This window comes from Maylandia zebra, linkage group LG4, assembly GCF_041146795.1.
Source record: "Maylandia zebra isolate NMK-2024a linkage group LG4, Mzebra_GT3a, whole genome shotgun sequence".
In the NCBI taxonomy this organism is placed as follows: Eukaryota; Metazoa; Chordata; class Actinopteri; order Cichliformes; family Cichlidae; genus Maylandia; species Maylandia zebra.
Window position 1 is genome coordinate 11,133,396 of NC_135170.1, and position 19,947 is coordinate 11,153,342.

Genomic DNA, 19,947 nt, shown 5'->3' on the forward strand with positions numbered 1-19,947 from the left:
CGTATAAGGAGGCGGCTTGAAGATTAGCAATGAGCCATCAGAATTCTTCATCTTGGCTTTCTCCCTCCGTTTAGGTTCAAAATCCCACAAAGGTTAGGGAGGAGTGGAAAAGGGAAAAGGAAGCCCTTTGTTTATAGAAGAACAATGCGGCGCATGAGAGTGCATGGCGCTGGGCCTGCAGTCAAAACAGGGCAGACAGGCAGAGGAAAGGTCTGGGCCTGGACGAGAGGGGAGGAGGAGATGGGGGGTTAATGCTACTCCCTGAAGATGTGTCAGACTGTCTGGCGATGCTGGGTCAGTGCACTGAACTGGAGGGACCAGGTGGACAGGAAGCGATGATCAGAATGTGGTCAACCTGAGTTGGCAGACCTACGGGGATTTCACGCAACCAGACGATCTGCTCATGCTCTCCATCTTCCTCTTAGCAGCCTACTTTTCCAGACTTTTTTTTTTTTTTTTTTTAACTCATGGATAGGGATGGGAATGGTGGAATATTACCAGGCGGTTGTCTCTGTTCCCACACCCCCATTTCCTCCACCTCATGGGCTCTAGTGTAATGGTTAACCGCAGAGCAACAGACTAGAGGCAGTGCGAGCCCTCTTTTTCTTTTTTTGTTTTCTTCCCCCTACGGCATTGTGTTCCTTTCCCATGCTTTGTTGTGTTGCTTTGAGTGAATGTAACCATTATAGTTTCTACATATGTTTAGCTCACAACAGACCAAAGTCAATTCCTAGTCCTGACCAGCATTCACTACCACGACCTCCACCCTCCCCACCTCCCCTAGACATCACGTGACCATTCCCTTCCCAGGTGTTTGGCTTGCGTCTGGTGGACTTCATTGATTCGTCTGCACAGTAGGGCTCTTTGTGTACCAGCCTGTGAGAAACTGTGCCCATCCTCTCCCCACAGGTGGGACTTTTTAAACTTCACCCCCAAGGTCTCCGTCTTTGCCCGCATGGAGCGGCTGTCGCCACTCTGCGTATTTGATTTTTATTAAGAGACAGGCCGGCAAAGGAAGGAGCTAAGTCAATGCAAGCCGATAATCAGTTGTATGCTGTGTTTGTTTAGCTTTCCCAGCTGTCCTTTGGGGGGTTGGGGATGGGTGGGGGGAGGGAACAGCTCTGTTTGGGCTGTAATGTGAAAAGCCATTATGTGACTAATAAGTTGCAGTCAGCCGAGGCGTTTCCACTCGCTCACTGAGAAATTAGGTTTTGTTTTTTGTTTTTTGGAGGTACTCTGTAAATCTACAGGTGAGCCTTGAGTGACATAGCATCTTGATTTTGATTGTTTAAAATGTTTTTTTTCCCTCTGCCTGCAGTCCTCAAATCATTTTTTACCCAGTTCTTTGTGGTTTATTAAAATAAGAAAGTAAAATGGGCTCTCAGGCTAAGAGGTTGTAGTTTTTTATCAGATGCAAGGAAGTGAAACTTATGATCCACTTTCAGGACAGGAAGATGGGGACGGCCAAATAGTCTGAAGTGACACATCACGACTTTACCCAAAAAAAAAAAATCCCACTCAAAGTGAGAAACTCGAATGACAGATTTCCGACTACTGTGGAAAAAGCGCACATGCCCACTTGTCGCTCCTATCCAGTCGTTCGTCGTGGTGTGAAAGGCTCACAGCCTCGTGATTGTAATGTTAAATGTTTGTACCCATATCGTGCTGCGAGTGTCTCAGTGGCATTCATCCTGTCTGTAGTCTCCACAGTGGTGTCCCCCCCCATCAGTCCTATCAGTCAGCGCCGCAGTTACTGGCTGCGCGAGCCGCTGCGACCGGAATGAGAAACACAGGCAGCACAGAGAAACCCTTCTCTCAGCTTTGCCTCGATACTTGCCGTCGCTATGACGACAGAGGATTTTAGATGGGCCCGAGATGCGAGGGGTTATTTGATGCTTTTCCGGAGTGAGCGACTGTGTGCCTATGTGATAGAAGAGCAAGTCAGGAACAGTCGCGTGACGATACAGTCGTCCCATAGATTGCGTGTCTGTGTAAAATGCAGATAATGGTTCGCTCAAATAAAAAAAGATTAATATTTAAATCAAAAAAAGGGTTCTACGTACCAGAGCTACAACATTTACTCTGATAGCTGATCAGTAAGTCCTTAAGCAAATTAATCATCTTATTTAAACAATCACTTCAGTGAGTTAAAGTGTCACAAATATCTCTAGTTAGAGCTTTTCACATGTAGTGACTTTTCATTCTTAATTCATACTGGGGTTTTTAATCTAATCATACATTTTATTAAATTGGATACAAAATCAACACAGAACAAGGATGTTCAAAGACACTGACTAGCACTATATTGCCAAAGATATTGGCATCTCGTCTGCCTTCACACACATGAACTTGAGTGACATCCCATTCTCAATCCATAGAATGGATTAATGTGATGTCGTCCCACCCTTTGCAGCTATAACAGCTTCATGTCTTTTGGGAAGGCTTTCCAAGAGGTTTAGGAACGTTTATGGGAATTTTTGACCATTCTTCCAGAACCACATTTGTGAGGTCAGACACTGATGTTGGACAAGACGGCCTGGCTCACAGTCTAATTCATCCCAAAGGTGTTCTGTCGGGTTGAGGTCAGGACTCTATGCAGGCCTATCAAGTTCTTCAACACCAAACTCGCTCATCCGTGTCTTTATGAACCTTACTCTGTGCACCGGTGCACAGTCATGCTAGAACAGAAAGGGTCCATCCCCAAGATGTTCCCACAAAATTTGGAGCACTCCTTCCAAAACCTAAGAAATAGTCTGGCACAAGTCACTAAGCCATTCCATTCTTATTCACTACATAGATTGATTCTTATATAGCGCTTTTCTACTCGGAGCGCTTTAGACAACATGCCACATTCACCCAATCACACAAGCACTTCTATGCTTTTAATTGCTTACTAACAAACATTCACACTCATTCATACTCCGATGGATGCATCGGGGTTAGTATCTTGCCCAAGGATACTTGGTATGCAGACTGTAGGAGCCAGGAATCGAACCACTAACCTTCCGATCAGTAGATGACCTGCTCTATATATTTTAGGATTAATATTACCTTCAAAAGATTATGGAGTTAACACTGTGTCTGTCTAAAATCTGTCTAAAGTGCTTTATAGCCATGGAATAGTCTAGCTGGCCTCTGAAATGTAAGAAAGTGAAGTCTGTTCTTTTTTTTTTCTTTTTCTTTTTTGTGGGTTGGATCTTTGCATCATGCCTTTCTTCCAGCTTTATGTAGATGGAGAAAGAACACATGATTACATTTATCTGTGTGTGAGTTCAAGAAAGCCCGTCAGCGGTGACCCAGAAAAATAGCAGATTTACGATGTTACCCTGTAGGTGAGAGCTCACTCACTTACTTTACTTAGAAAAGGCATCGGTCATCATCACCTCATCCTGTAATGACATAAATTTGGATGAAAAGCCATTTCACTTAAAGTCATTACATAAACCTTTTGCATAAGAGGAAAAGAACCTGTTTCTCTGTATGTTGGGTCATTTAGCTACTGATGATGTACGGTGTCTCTACAGGGGGTTGAGCATTGCAGAGGCTCCCCAGTTAAATCTGTAGGCCATGCCAAAAGCATTGAGGGGAATGCCCAGTCATGAACTCACAATAACGGCAATAAAATATTTGTGTGTAAAGCCGCAGGGGTTGGGCTCTGGGGGTGGATGAAATTTGCCTAGAACGTACTTGATGTTTATCAGGCTGTTTTGATTGAAACCACTGTGTAGTCTTGCATAAACCTTGCAGACGGTGCCTCTGGATTTGCAGACTGGCGTATTGTGGTCTGTTAAAGAAGGGTGTGTGCCTGTTACCAGGTTATCCCTCTCTCCACCTTCCCTGGTAGACACCATGGCAGGATACTGGAAGGGTGACCAATAGGTGTGATTGAATCAAAGAGAAACTATGTAGGTAGTAACACACCCTCTCACTAGTGATGGAGGGGAGTCTGGGAGGTTGCCAATCCAGTCTACATGTTTTATAGACTTGGAGAAGGCTTATGATGTGGTTTCTCAAGGGATTCTATGGGAAGGTGCTTCGGGAGTGCACTTTCACATCCCGTCTGCAGCGTTAAACGAGACGTGTTAATTGTGGTTGTTGGACTTTGCCAAGGCTGTACTTTGTCTCCACTCCTGCTTGTGGTCTTTAGAATGTAGGCTTCCAGGCAAAGCTATAGTGAGGAAAGCATCTGACATAAGGATCAGTAGGTCACACCTCTGCTTTTTACTCACCCAAAGGGCTGAAAGAACAAGACTGAGACTACAGGTGGCTCAATTTTCTTTACCGGGCGGTTGGAAAAAATCCAAAACTGGATGAGAACTTCAAACATTGCCAAAAACTCTCTATAAGTGATTCCTCAGGAGGAGCTATCTGGAAATAGTTTGCTCAGGGTACTGCTGCTTCCCATGTAGTTATGGCAACTCTTAATTGGATGAAGGAGTTGGAGGATGGATGTGTGGATGAATATGTAGGAGGACAAATTTCATTTTCTCATCAACATTGAGCTTTGTTGAGTTCCTTTCTACACTTTGGACTCTCCTGCCTGACAGAACCCACGCTCAGCTCCTCCCCCCGTGTTTATTTATTTGATGTTTTTTCAGGCTAGAATCGGAGGATCACAGCACTTACAACAATCTCATTAGAGAGACTTTACAAGCTGGAGGTGTGTGAAATTCAGAGCTTGTGAAGAGTGACGGTGATTGTCAGAGCGAAGGCGGCAGCCACCCTTAGAGAAGTTTCATGAAATTAAATGAAGCCAGTGCTTTTGCAAAGTGTGACAGTCGTTTCAAACCAAGGGTCCCAAAAACCCAGCCCGCCCTTTATGTTACCACTCTGGGAATCCTTTGATTCCTCAGCACTCGCAACATCAATCACTTCGCTTCACAAAGACAGAAAGACTTTGCTGATACCCTCATTTGAAGTCTTTGGGTTAACTAAAGGAAATAGTGCGCTCAGTGGCTGGCAGTTCATTTGTTTGCATGTAGACGTTGAGAAGGTCAAAGCTGCTGTCATGTTGAACTTTAGAGTGGCTGTTTCCTGGAATCAGGGCATATCAGAACTGGCAATCCTTTCATTCCGTTGTGTCTTGTGGGTGTCTGATCACACACATTGTAATCCTTCTAGTGTTTCAAGATCTGTAAAATATGGCTCCACTTAGGTTTATGTACATTTTTACTTTTTCTAATGACTGTGTTTGGATGGATGGCTGGATGCCACTCCATCCTGATTGATGTCCTTTGTCTCCCCTTCTCGCTGCACAGCAGCATCAGACCTAACTGGCTCTCTCGCTGCTATTGTCTCTGTGCATCAACCATTCCAGCGGTTTTCCCCTCTGTTTTCAGCTGTCGTTCGGCCCCTTTTATTTTTCCATAAGAAGCCTATATAGGTATAATTGTAGCGTTGCCTTCCTGCTCTGTGGCTAGTTGAGTGCTGCTTATGCCACTTACACAAGGGTCTGCAGCTTTTTCCGGCTGTGGTTGTCTTGCCGTTCCCTTGAATGGATCTCATAGGGTCCTAACTCTTGCTCCTTTGGGCCTGGACTTTAATTAAATGTTTTGTTGTCTATACATTTCCTTGCTGAAGAGTCATATTTCTCAGTCTTTTGCTAGTCATTTCCTCAGTCATGTTACAATGTAAACATCAACTGTCTGAATTCATTTCACTATACTAGATCTTTTTGGAGACACCATCATCTGTTACCTCAGTCAGCCCTTTAGTGCACCACGCGCACACACAAAACCCATGCATTCACTCCCCAGTACTTGTTAATAATTAATTAGATCGTTGGAGAGGAGAGTGATGTGTCTCGGGGAGCATGCGTGTGCTCACATGCTTTCCTCTGTGTTCAGGAAGAATGTGACCGAATGTGATGTGTACCAGATGTTTTAGAAATGAGGTGGGTTTCGCTGGAACGTAATGCATTCCCAGGGATGTTTGCGGAAAGAAATTCTTCCTCATCTGTCGAGCATGTTCTTTACCCCCCCCCCCCCCCCCCCCCCCCCCCCCCACACACACACACACACACACACACACACGATGGCTGTTTTTAGTATCATGTGCATGCTCACTTGTGTCACTTGTGTGTCTTTCAACACCATAAAGCTGATTGTCGGTTCCTTTAATTTTGTCCATGCAGCATGTCAATAATATGGCTTTCTCCTTCTGATTTCTTGTGGTAAAATTCTTTGAGCTCAAACCAGACTCAGATTCAGACTGATGCTTGACATGGTGCACGTTTGAGTACATGCAGCATGGGGGAGAGGAACAGGCAGTTCTGCTGCAGGCTTGAATGGCACAACCTGCTGCCCTCTCACCTTTAACATAAGAACTAACCAAGCCAACTTCTTCAAGGTGAATGAGGGGCAGGAGCACAGAAGCCTGAATCAAATACATGTGAAGCATTGCTTAGACCAGTCTGTTGCTACTATCACAGTTTTTTATGTATGCAGTTACAACAGCAATGATGAGTAGGTTTTTTTTTTTTTAATATATTAGAAAGATTTTAAAAAGAGTTGACTACATAAGAGAAAACATGCCAACATTTACACTGTCCTAGCATGACAGTTCAGCACCACCCCAACTGTCCTCTAAAATTTGCTTTTCTTTTTTCCTTATTTTTCTGTACTTTTAAAATTTGCATTTGTTAGCAGTTATAAATGCCAAAATGCCAACACTAATATACTGGCTATTGGTTAACTGAAGCCCAACCTTGATGTTGGGGCTGAAATATTGGTCGGGCTTTACTTTTTAAACAATACTGAATTTGATGACATTCATAGAAGTAGTATTTATTTTAAATTGCACTGGAATGCATTAGTTTTAAGTAGGTTTACATAATACTAGGATTTGAGAAAACAGTTTACAACATTATATTTGTTATATTACAAGGAATTCTTCCTTCCCTTATCACCCTACTGGTTGCGGCAGATGGCTGCCCCTCTCCAAATCTGCTTCTGCTTCTTCCTGTTAAAAGGGAGTTTTTCCTTCCCACTGTCACCACGTGCTTGCCCATAGGAGGTTGCATTGGGTTGCCTCTGTATTATTGTTGGGTCTTTACCTTACAGTATAAAGCACCTTGAGGTTAATAGTGTTGTGAACTGAATAGAATTGAATTAAAGGAACTTTATGGCTTCTCAGGAGCCATACTTAGTGTCTCCTCAGGTGCTTTTGAGGACTTGAGTTTCATTTTGTCTGCTCAGAAATGTAATTGTACTGGCATAAAAACATGTATATACCATTGATAACACAATATGACTAGCTCTGCACTCTGTACACCTTTTTACGCAGTAAGAGCAAAGCATCCAAATAAAGTTACAAGCAGCAAAACAGATTCTGGAGTAGACTGAACTTTAAATGACAACATTTACCCTGTGTAGTGTTTAATTAACAAAAAGAGGCAAAAGTGAGATTAGTTACTTTGTGTCATACTTTGCATCAGCTAACCATTTCTTTTTTTGGCACAATTTCTTCAAAATAAAACTAACTTGGCGCACTTCCCTCTGTACTAATAGTGACTGACTGAATCATAAACCAGACTTTCACTGTTTTATGTTTGTATTACTTTGGTGTAATGTATCATCCCTCTTTGAACCCATGACTCAGCCACATCAGTGTCCAGACCAATTAGGGGAAGCTTCTCAGAAGGGCTTTATTCCTGAGAAAAGCAAAACTATTTCCATGTGCCTGACTCACCGGCTGCAACCGTGAGCTCCAGACACCCAGGTGGTTACTGAGCTTCCTAATCCATCCACACTTGCACAAGAGGGAGTAAGTGGCTCTGCCTCATCACCTCAGCAACTGCCACAAAGGCTCTCAGAGTACAACAGTACTATCGAGTCTGCACAAATTTTGGAAGGGAGAAAGAAAGACTAAACAAACACTCACTCCTGCAGCTCAACATCATGTTATAATGAAAAGTGCAATGTGGTGTTTTTTTATTATTTCTGTTTGTTTTAATGACACCAAATCTTAATTGTGCTGAAGTTTCAACTTTAAACCTCCAGCAAGGGAGTTGGTTTCTCTGCTGCTGTCGACATGTGCTATAAATACGCAGTCTAATCAAAGGAAAGATTGTTTGTGTAATCTGTACCAGCCTTGGCTTGTGTTTGGCTCACAGCTGTAATGTAGTCGTTCTCAGCACACTGTTTTCCGACTCGAATCCTAAACTAGACGAATCGTTCCCTGCGGCCTACCCATGCACATTCCTGCCACTTTTCTAACCAGGGAATTAAAAGAAAATGCATAAAAATAAAAAAAGATATCCACAGTTTCAGATGGAAGAAAAAACCCTTAAGTTGCAAAGTTGTATATTGCAAACCAGACCGGAACACCTCCAGAATTTTTTTAGGGGTGGCCATGTATGGGGGCCACTAAAAGTCTTGGGGCAGCACACTAAAAACAGAACAGTGCAGGGGCACAGCAGAGTGGCAAACAAACAAACAAACAAACAAACAACAAAATTGTTACCAACATAGGACAGTCTTGCCAGGGATCAAGGGCCAGCAAATTTTGGGGGGTGGCCAGTTTCCCCCTTGGTGATGCCCCTGAAACCTGATCTTGTTGGGATGAATATTAAACATATATCTAATGCTTGACTTTTTGCTTTTGTTTTTCAGTCCTCTGCGCAAAAAACCTGGTGAAGAAGGACTTCTTCCGTAAGTATCTATTGCCTTTTATTTATCTTTTCATCATAAACCTTTTAAACCTTATTCAGACTTTCATTTAACCAACAACCATGGGAATTTGGTATGAAAGTGAAAGTGGTATGAGGACACTTTGGGCTGACAGAGAGGCCACTGTTTGCAGCTATGCTAGTATTTAAACAGTTTCATTTCAACAGATTTTCTCCAAATGTTCCTAATATGCAGTGTGTTTGGTAAATTTGTCTCGTATCGTAGAATGCCTTTAAAACCCTATAAGTGTAAGTTTTGTGCAACTGTTGCTTACTAGGTTCTTCAGCGTAGGTGTCAGCAAGTGTCACGTTTTGGTGTGTTTGGGTCAGGCTGTCATGGTGAATGAGCGTTTAAGACCCTCTGCTCGCTCAGGAGCTGAGCAAACATTCAGTTACGTGGAGAGTGGTGCTGCGAACATGGATACATATACAGACTTGGCTCTCGTGGTGTATTACAGTGTACTTATGTGAACATGCTGATCCAAGCTACAACTACTTTATTTGTAGATAGGAAAACATCAATCATAGAGGCCAGGCGCTTTTTGTGAAATAGTCACGAAAAAGTCTGTTTTGTGCTCAGGCACAATTTTGTTTTTTTTGTTGGGTTTTTTTCATGACAGAATGGCTTTAACATGTATTTCATGTCTGCAGCTTGTATTTTGCCCAGACAAAGCAGGGATGTGTCTCATGCTCACAAGTGAGGAGTCAATCCGATTGCAGGATGGGAGAGGCTCTCTGGAGAGCAGCTAAAAGACAGGGAGTGCCACAAAGCAACCTGGCCAGTGAGCCAGCCAGTAACCGTAGCTGGTTAGCAGCAACTGAACTTTCAAAATAAGAGGACGGAAGATTTTCTGTTACTAAGTACATCACAGTTCTCTAAGACGGATACAAAATACAAGTCTCAAATCTAGTCATTGTGGGAAAGCTGCTCACCATCTGCGCTGCTATCATGCTACTCTGCTACATGTGCTGCAGACAGTACTAGACTGATGTAACGAGTGCAGCTGGAGCCGGTAAGCTAAGTAAACGGTGTTATGACACTATTTACAAATTCCCCTGATCTTTGTTTTCTCCCTATCAGAGAATTTTGGAGAACATATACAGCAGGGATGCCAAACATAAGGCCCGCGGGCCAGAATTGCCCCGGCAAAGACTCCAACCTGGCCCGCTGGCCGTGTTTGTAAAATGTTAATACATTTTACAGCTTGTGCTACTAATAAAGAACACCTCCACCGTCTTTCATACTACACCAAAGTAATAATCAATTAAAATAACAGCTTTTGGGTTCCCCAGTGTTTTTACAATTTAAGTCCAACGAGTTGTGTTGATAGATTTATTTAATTAAATAGAGCAGAATATATTTAGCTGCGCTTCTTTCTCTTTTATTGAGATATCGTAGGGATTAAATGTGCAGCTAAACTTACGCAGACAGAAAGTGGATTTTTACTTGTCCGGCCCACTTTAGATCAAAGTGTGCTGTATGTGGCCCCTGACAAAGAATAAGTTTGACACCCCTGATATACACCAATCAGTGATAGGCTGCTACAGGCTAGTAGCACTGGTCCCACATTCTCAAACTGTTCTGGAGCACAAGAACTGTAATTATCATTTGCACCATTTATACTGTGAATTAATCATTTGTTATGTAAGGTGTCCCGTGCATCCTTGCACTGCAATGCGTTAACACCAGAGGATGTCAGTTGTCATAAGAATAGAAAAAGTTTGTGGAAGTAATAAAATGGTAATCTTTAGCCTGCCTGGACTGGTCCTGCAACAGAAATCAGTGTTGTGTTGATCACTGCATGTGCATTGTCTTTGTGTCTTGTTAAACTGTTTATTCTTGTGCTGCGGTGTGCTCTTTTCTCCCCGCAGGCCTGCCTGATCCATTTGCCAAGGTGGTCGTGGATGGTTCAGGACAATGCCACTCTACAGACACTGTGAGGAACACGCTTGACCCAAAGTGGAACCAACATTATGATCTGTGAGTCTCAGAGTCATTTTTCTTCTTCTTCATTTATTTATTTATTTATTTATAACACTGAATCATTTCTGACATCTGTTTGTAAGGATTTAAAAAGTCTTCTTTGGTTTATTTGAATACCTCCCACCGCCCCACAGACTAAATCTGATTACAAACAGCAGTTTGAGGCCATGCTTGGCTTATTGCAGTGCCTCTCAATTAGTATGCCTTTCTTTTTATAACCTTGAAGTGTGAGACTTTGCCAACCGATGAAAACAGCTCTTGCATCTGGCCTCTCACTTACTTAAATACTGTGTAATGACATAACCCTTCAGTCGAAAAATGTCCCTTGGAACAGTATTTAAGGAATCAGAAAAGGAGGGCCGTCTCCAATAGTATTTTCTTCCATTGACTGAAACACGTGCATGTCTTGTTGTACCCCGATTGCCTTTTTCCCAAAGATGGAGTGTCCTGCGAAAGTAACCTGGAAAAAACAGAGACAGAGCGTGAGTGAAAATGTGAGAGTGAAAGTTTCCAGTATTGGCCCAGTGTTTATCCAAGCCGTCATGCGTAGCCAACAGCGAGAGGAAGCACGTGTCTCCGTTTGTTTGGTTGCTGGGGATACAGGACCCTCTCTCTACAAGGCCCCACGCCTGTCGCATTTGACAAGAGGGAAAAAGTCACGCGCACGTACGCACACCTCGGGGATGAATTGTTGGAGCGGAGAACACAGACTCGTGGCTCAGTGGAAACGTCTCTGCTCTAATTTGTCCCGAGAGCCTGCAGATATCGTAGACTGGAATTTATGTGAAAACGACTTGGGTTTTTCTGCACCGGTGATACGTTTACCATGACTGTATCCCGTTTTACTGTCTGTGTTTATTCTCGTGGTGAACAGCAGAAGGACCCTCAGGTGGTGTGTTGGAGGAGAGAGGTTTTAATTGACTGAGAGCAGCTTCTCTGGCTGTCTGGCTGGCTCACACTTATTAAAATAGGGCCTGCAACACCTGGTGTTCCCAAAAGAGCCTAGTGCATTAAAGCTGTTGGCAGTGACTCTTTTTTTCCATTTGTTGTGTGTGAGGGTGTAGAAATGATGTGTGTGTGTGTGCTGGGTCTTCATTTCTTGGGCATGCTGCAGAGAGCAAACTGGCCCATGGTCTGTGACCCTTCAGCATTGTTGCAGGATGTTGCCAGCATGCCAAGAATAGTAGACGCAGTCTAGCTAGCTGCCTGGGTCGCACAATCCTTCTGCTTGCTCTCGGTTTCTAAAACAGATCCGTAACACTCATAGGATATGACTGAAATAAAGGAAGTCTAAGCTGAATAACTCCTGTTGGGGATTAGTAGAGGCAAGGATACTGTAATTATGAGTAATAAAACCGTTCGTCTGGAGGACCTTCATCGTTGTAGTAAGTGACGGGAAGTGTCTTCCTGCATTTTTGCACTCTTTTGTCATGCTGTCACATTTATTCAATTAGGAATCCATCAGATATAGTGTTATTAAATAATACATCTGCAATGTTAAGTGCCCTGTCTAGACTCAAATTTCTTTACACCCACCCGCTTATCCATTCCCCTCCCATCGTCTGAGCTCTAATTCTGTAGAAGCGACAAGTTCAAAAGAACTAATAGCTGGCTATTCCAGTTTCTCAGCTTTCCAAGGTACTACCAGTACTGTGCAAAAGTCTTGTGCCACCACTCATTTCTTTAGGTACGGTAATTAATTGAGACATGTGCAAACATACATACTAATATAAAGGCATAAACAGAATTTGTACAATTTTGAGTGCCAATATTTGGTATGATGACTTTTATTCTGAACTCTTCCATCTTGTCATTTCTTTAATAGTCTTCAGGAATAGTCGTCTGCCTTTCTGTTTAAATGACCCCACACTGCTTCAATAATGTTGATGTCTCGGCTCTGGGGAGCAGAGTCCTTGACTGATAGAAAACACCATATATAATTCTCCAGCTATGCTTTTACTACATTGGCAGTGTGTTTAAAGCCTTTGCCAATCAGACACTTTCCTGATTGCATACATTTCTACATTCATAATTACATCAATTTTTACAAGACCCCAACATCACTGGCTCAAATGCAGCCCAAACCATGACAGAGCCTCCACCATGCTTTACAGATGTACACACACTCCTGACCACTTGTGTATATATTGACTAGAATTTGAATCAAAAATGTCAAATTTGGATTCATCACTTCATCAGACCTGTTGCCACTGATTTTCAGTCCAGTTTTTCTGTAATTTGACATACCTCAGCCTTTTCTCCTGCTGCTTTAAGAATAGCTTCTTGTCAGCCACTGTTCAACTGAGTTTTTTTACTGCAACTTTTTGTGTGTGTCAGATGTTGCTTGTCCTATTTAGCTCTATCCACTGATGTTAGGTACTACTTGACTGGCAAATGACTGACCTTGCAATATAATACATTATTAATTCTATAATAAAAATGGTGTATTCTATTACTTTGAGCTATTTCAGTTCCAAATCTGTCATAATTGCTTGTGTCTTTTGGTCTTAAAATATCTTAAACACACATTTGCTAACAAAGGACCTTAAAAGATATCGTCTTAAAATCATTTTTCTGTTTTGCGAGGGTTTTTTTCCCGTTAAATCACTGGGTTAAGTGGTTTTGTTTTCGAGTCCAACTCCTGACTGTTGTTTGTTGCTTTGTTTTGGCTGGGATTTGGTTTAGTACATGTAATACATTGAAAGAAACCCTGAGGATAATGCTGAAAGCAGCCTCGCTGGGAAGCCTGCTTGTTTAGGTCCAGTAAAGTCTAACAAGAAATGACTTGAGAGCGATGATTGCACTTTGTGGTTAATGATGTAACTGTTGTATCTGTAGCAAGCAAGCTGTTGTGTATGATGAAATGGTTTGGGTTCCTTAGAATACTTCAATTTAAACTTTTTATATTTGTTAAATCAAAGAGGTATTTTATTACTGCCCTTTTTTTAAGAGTCTTTAGGAAACAGATTTATTTTTGTTGGTGTTCATCCACAACACAAATATCTGACACTGATTCACAGGTCTGGGATTTGTTGCATTTGTATCTCTGATTATGAATTTTTCATTTTGGTGTGTATTTTTTTCTTAAACCTAAAATAAAACCAAAGATTCCTCTACTTAATGAAAGGTGTATTAAAAAAGCACATATGGCTCTTTAAATCTGCTGCTTTTCCTTTAATGCCAGTTTTCCCATTGACTGTGTGTGTGTGTGTGTGTGTGTGTGTGTGTGTGTGTGTGTGTGTGTGTGTGTGTGTGTGTGTGTGTGTACCTATGACTGTATGAAAAATCTTAGCCAGACTAATGAATTTTATTACAAGGATCCAGATGACTTTGGTTTGGTTATAATACTTCCCTCCTGTCATGTCTGTCTGACATAGTAGCGCGCTCTCTCACATCGCACCCCAGACAGGCATTTGGCACTGACTCAAAATGTCCAGACGTCTTACTCACAGCCTCATTGTTTCATATCCCTTTTGGTAAGCAGCATGATAATTACAGTGGGATGCAGTTCTCCGAATCGTACAGACGATTAGTTTTAGACTGAAGGAGGGAGCCCACCCGAGCAGATGTGCCGCAACAGGTTCACATGCTGAGATTTTATCACACTGAGGCCTGACACACGAGGAGGCAGACACGATAAGGAAATAATTCCACTTATTTAGACGCGTCTCTCATTGCCAGCACATCTGTAACTCTGTGTGTGCCTGATCATGTCCTTTACTTGCATAGTGGTCAAACCAGTTAATCTTTTAAAGAGAAAATTATGCCCATTTCCAGCTCCCTTTTAAAAAAAGAAAAAAAAATTTCATGGAGTCTACTGGCCTATCCCAATTATTTTTCCCATTTCCCCCATTCCCACTCCCTCAAATGCATCTTATTTCTGATTGGTTGCCCCTTGCTGACAGAAGATTTGACCCACCGAGTGGGAGGGGCTTTTGTACCTATAACCTGAGCTCAGTGCCTGTGGTGGTGATGATGATGATGATGATTATCTCTCTTTGAAATCAGACCACAGAGCCAGGATGATAAAAAGTAAAAAGACTGTTGAAATGGAGCATTTAAAGCAGTTTGAAGCCTGAGCTTTCTGGCTCTCAGGAGTTTGTACTCAAGCTGACCTCATTATTTGAAAGCTTGACCAACAATAATATTGGTGTAACAATGTACACCAGTCAGGTACAATGTTATGACCATTGAATAAGATTGTGTTGGTCCTCCTTTAGTTGCCAAAAAAAGCCAGACCTACCCATCAAAGCATGGACTCAACTCGACCCCTGAAGGTGTGCTGTGGTATCTGGCACCAAGATGTTGGCAACAGATCCTTTAAGTCCTGCAAATTTTCAGGTGCTGCCTCCATGGATTGGACTTGTTTGTTCAGAACATCCTAGAGATGCTCAATTGGAGGAAAATTTGGAGGCCAAGTCAACCCTTAAAATTGCTATTGCTTTCCTCAAACCACTCCTGAACCATTCGTACTTTTTGGCCTGGTCCATTATCCTGCTGAAAGAGGCCACGGACATGAGGAAATACGGTTTCCATGAAAGGGTGTTCATGTTCATGAAGCAATTTGGGTAGATGGTACGTGTCAAACTAACAGACACCTGGAGGACTCGAGGTTTCCCAGCAGAACATGGCTTTCCATAGGTCATCCTGGTCTCAGGTGTTCCCCAGGTAACCAATGCCCACAAATACCCAGCCATCCAGGCCGCCTTCTCTCATCGCTCCAGTTCTGATGCTCACATACCCATTGTTGGTGCTTATGGTCGTGGGAAGGGGTCAGCATGGATACCCTGACTGGTCTGCAGCTATGCAGAACCATACACAACAAACTCCATCTAACGCTGGTTAGATGGAGATAAAGAGAGATAATCATTGTTACTCACTTCACCGGTCAGTGCTCATTTTCTGTCTTACAAAAAACAATCAGGCATAACATTGTAAGGAAAACTATAATAGGACCTTGTAATGTTCTCAGTACTTGCAGTACAACCGTAGCAATCGCTGTCAGTCATAACACGGGCTAGTTTTTACGCTAAGTTTGTGTAGTGTTTACCTACAAAAACTTGTATACCTATACCTGTTATTATTTCCCTCTTTACTCTGTCTCGTGACACCATTGCCATTCAGTTAGCTTGAAATAACAAATAGTATCACAGTGAGACTAAAGCTGGGGTTTTTTTTACACAGGAACTACAAAAGATGTCAGAAGAATTGGGTCAGGACATTGTCTGAAGTTTTCTTTTGTAGATGTAGCCCACAGCTGGAGATCATTTACATCAGCCATGAGCCGCCTGAACGAGGCAGAACACAGGACAGCCAATCAACAACCGCGAATTCACCTGCAGCTTTTTTCACATCGCCACAGATCGGTGCAGTCGGGCATCACAAAGCCTTTGTACTGGAGCTGCATTTACACTTGCAACTCCTTCCACTGCTGTCTAGAAAAGCTCATGTCTAAAACAACCGTAGAACATCAACCTCTGAAAAACAGGAGCCTCTATGATGTTTAATAGGGTGATATCCCCTCAGAGATGCTAGCGCTGCTGCAGAGTCGGTCTTGCTGTGTGATATTTCATCCTATAATTATTGACTTGTCATTTAAATTTTTTTTCATCCTCTTTAAGTGCAATCATTAACCATCTTCAACCGAGATTACAGTGGGTTTTAACATTATGTCGAGGGCTTACTGTACAGCTACTGCACTTCTTACCTCATCATAAACTCATAAAGTCAAAATAGTTTACTTTGACGCAAACAGCCTTCAAATTATATAACTAATGTTACGGCCTTCCATGTTTGGCAGAGCAGTTAATGACTGTTTATACCCAATCATAATTTCAGTGCTGCTGGTTTGATCAAAGAAAGTCATTTGTACTTTTCATATATTGAGGAAAATGGTTTTCTTAAAATGTCTTGTGTGTAAATTGTATAAGCCAAAAGAAAACTCGATGTCAGCCCAAGTTTAAAAATCCATTTTGTAGCAAAACGTAGGGCTTATTTCATTTCCCCTGCACGCTGGGAGAGTATTTAAAATGACGACAGATCAGGGGGCATTTTACAGTTAAAGTGGTTTTGTTGCTGTGGTGTCATCGCAGGAGTACCGTGGCCTTCTGTCCCACTTTTATTGAGGATGGCTGGTGATAAATGATTCAGAGAATCCCACTCCACTTGTGGTGCTTCGTCTTCTTCTCAGGCACAGAGGATCAGAAAATCCCTCTGAGCTTGCTCACCTACCTCTTCCACATCCATGTGTGCCGACTCCGCCTCGCTTTGTAGTCCTTGACAAGGAGTTTTAGTAGTAACCTCCGTGACGTGGGTGCGTCTTTGCTGTAGTGCCGGGGAAATCCTCAGGGAAATTTCTATTACCTTTCACCAGATGTCTGTTTGTTGAGCAGTAAAAGAGAGTTTCTATGGCACATCTCATTAAATACGTGTACCTATTATATCTCCTTTTCTCTTTCCCAACAGATACATTGGAAAATCGGATTCCATCACCATCAGCGTGTGGAATCACAAGAAGATCCATAAGAAGCAAGGAGCTGGCTTTCTGGGCTGTGTCCGCCTTCTGTCCAATGCTATCAACCGCCTTAAAGACACAGGCTGTAAGTGCCAGTGATGCTTTAATGTATCTGCCGCACATTATGATGTTTAATTTTCCCTTTTTTCCCTAAACCCTCTTTAACAGTGTAGCTCTCTGTGGATTAACAATATATTTGGCATTTTGTGTCAGCACAAGTAGCAAAGTGATGTACTTTAATGCGTATAGATTTCTGCATCCAGGTTAAGATTGTCTTGTAATATTCAAATCTCCAGCCCAACCTTATACCTCTGAAAAGCTTGTACAAACATGACAAATGACAGCTGCTGGTTATAGGTTATACTTCATTATCATTATGAACATTATGACCAGATGGATCTTTTTAAAATTTTGCCAACTGGCCTCGTACTTTTGGCCCCAAAAAAGCAACTAATTATATTAATTGTTGAAATTAGCAGCTCTAAGTCTGCGTTCATGGATCTCTGTGGGAAAAGGATGGACTGCACTGTTTCTTGTCTAATGTGCGTTGGGATCTCGTACGTCAGTAGTCGGAGAATGGATTGAGAAATTGACAGGCAGATCATGGAGTATCTTCAGCGATGTGGAGAGATGGGAGCCTCAAGCTGCGGGTAGTGACCTAAAAAAATAAGATCACAGATACAAGCGGTGAAAATGAGTTTCCTCCAAAGAGTTGGTGAGGGATGAGGCGTGGAGCTCAGTCCTTCAGAAGAGACTTAAAGTACATCTCTTCTGCAATGAGCCAGATGAGGTGGGTAGAATGCCTCACAGATTCTTCCTGGGTCAGGTGAAGTGTGCATGTCCAATTGGTGGGGGGGACCTGAGGGCAGACTAGAACAGGCTGAAGGAAATCTGTCTCCGGCTTGGCTTAAGGCCGCCTCAGGGGAGGGGGTGGTCAGTGTAGCTCTGCTGAGACTTTGATTAAAGGAGCACTAAATTCCCAGGAATTAAAGAAATGTAAAATATTTTGGAGCATAGTTAATAGAAGGATGCTTCCTAATAGTTGTCGGTTGATTATTACGAAATGTATATTTGACATATTAAAATAATTCTGATTCAGATAATGAAGGTCCTGAAGACTAAATGTGTTAATAAGATATGAATACAGGTTAAAACGTGAGTCCTCTCCAGGTTGTTGTGAAAATTGATAATAAACATGCTAAAATACTGCTGTATTGTACTTTTCCTTGACATCCAGTTGCTTAATACATACAGAGACACTGTCAGGCTCCTACTTAATATATTGCATTAAATTATAATGCATGTGGAACAGGATATCCGTAATCTTTGTTTTTTCAGACATTTTCTTTAACGGGACTTCCTTAAAATTGAGATTTAAAGAACTCTTGCTCTCCTCACACTTAAAAGAGGGCTTTTCCTTCCAAACTGACTGTTAATATGTTCATTGCATTAATTAGCAGCTGCTAGGATTAGCCTGTGCTTTGCTAATGAGACAGAGGGACTTGATCTCAATGAAAACAAGTATGAAATCACAAACTTTAAAGATGATCTATTACAGTTTTCCTTATACTTGTCACACATGTGTAGTGTGACAAATGCTAAAGGCTCAGTTTCAGACTGTTTTTTGTGCTCGTGGCTCTGTATGATGTAGTTAAGAGCAGATATTCCTAATATGGTCATCTCAGTCACAGGGCTCCACCCACATGCTGTTCAAAGCTTTTGTTTGCCAGGGGTAGCCAATCGGAAGAAAGCTGGCAGAGGAGGCCAACCTCAACAGCAGGCTGATGTGAGGTTTATTTTATCTGGATCTTGTACTTTAAAATATGTCTGGATGACCTCAGTTTTTTTTTCTATTAGCTCTTTATGCGTTATTTGATTTACTCGGTTTATTACAATCTGCTGGAGAAGATGACAGCAGTTAAATTGTCATTTATGGCCATCAGACCTCCACAGCTCACTGAAGCTGGACTATCTGTCCACACCGCTGCTGCCAGAGCTACATGACTGCAACTTAGAGTGGCTCCATTTAGTGCCCTGTCTCACTCGCTAAGCCTGACAGAGGCCAGACCGGGGTGTGAGAGGGGTCAGCACTCTGCCCCTGCCAGAACAGGAAGAGCCATTTAACATCACCCAGCAATTACGGTAAAAATGTCTCATGTCAGAAGCTAACTGGATAAATGAGACGAAGGTCTTAGTTAATGGCTCCCTATATAAAAGCCCTGCCAGATTGTTGTAGCTTCAGCAAAAGCGGTCTGGAGTGAGTCTGAGCCAGTACCTGCTCCATGGGCCTGCGGTCTTGTAGGCAGAACCGTGAAAGAATCCCACCAGTTTTCCTAGAAGCTCCTGACATTGTTGTTTTCCTGGAGGGACACAGGAAACCTGAACCTTGTGCCACAGCTGTGAGTGGTTTGCCTCCCGCTTTTCCCCTCGCTGTCTCTCTCTCCCTCTCTCTCTCCTGGCCTTCTCCTCACCCCTCGGGTTTCTCCTCGAGTCTCCTCTGTAGACTGGGAACATGTGCGCGCGCACACACACACACACACACACACACACACAAATGCCATTGTAACTAATCTCGCTCTATCTCCGTCTGCCGATCTAGACAACCGGTCATTTCACGCAGACATGCATAATTGTGCAGCTATTTAAGTGTAAGCATAGATATGTAGTGTTGTGGTCTCTCCCCTTGTGTGCGTTTGTCATTCTTTTGTCTGTGTGTGTGCTTTTACCAGCACTTGCCATTCAGTCCCCTCCACAAGCCTTACCGAGGGCACAGAGTACAAC

The 19,947-nt window shown here is 42.6% G+C and overlaps 1 protein-coding gene across 2 annotated transcripts in view; it reads left to right on the forward strand.

The window, feature by feature from the left end:
- LOC101469682 (E3 ubiquitin-protein ligase SMURF2) overlaps positions 1–19,947 on the forward strand; it is a 51,997-nt gene that overhangs the window by 14,403 nt on the left and 17,647 nt on the right. For both annotated transcript variants that reach the window (XM_004563002.6, XM_004563003.6), the window contains 3 exons: positions 8,613–8,651; positions 10,541–10,649; positions 17,118–17,251. In XM_004563002.6, coding sequence (XP_004563059.1) covers positions 8,613–8,651; positions 10,541–10,649; positions 17,118–17,251 — 282 coding nt within the window. The remainder of the gene's footprint in view (positions 1–8,612; positions 8,652–10,540; positions 10,650–17,117; positions 17,252–19,947) is intronic.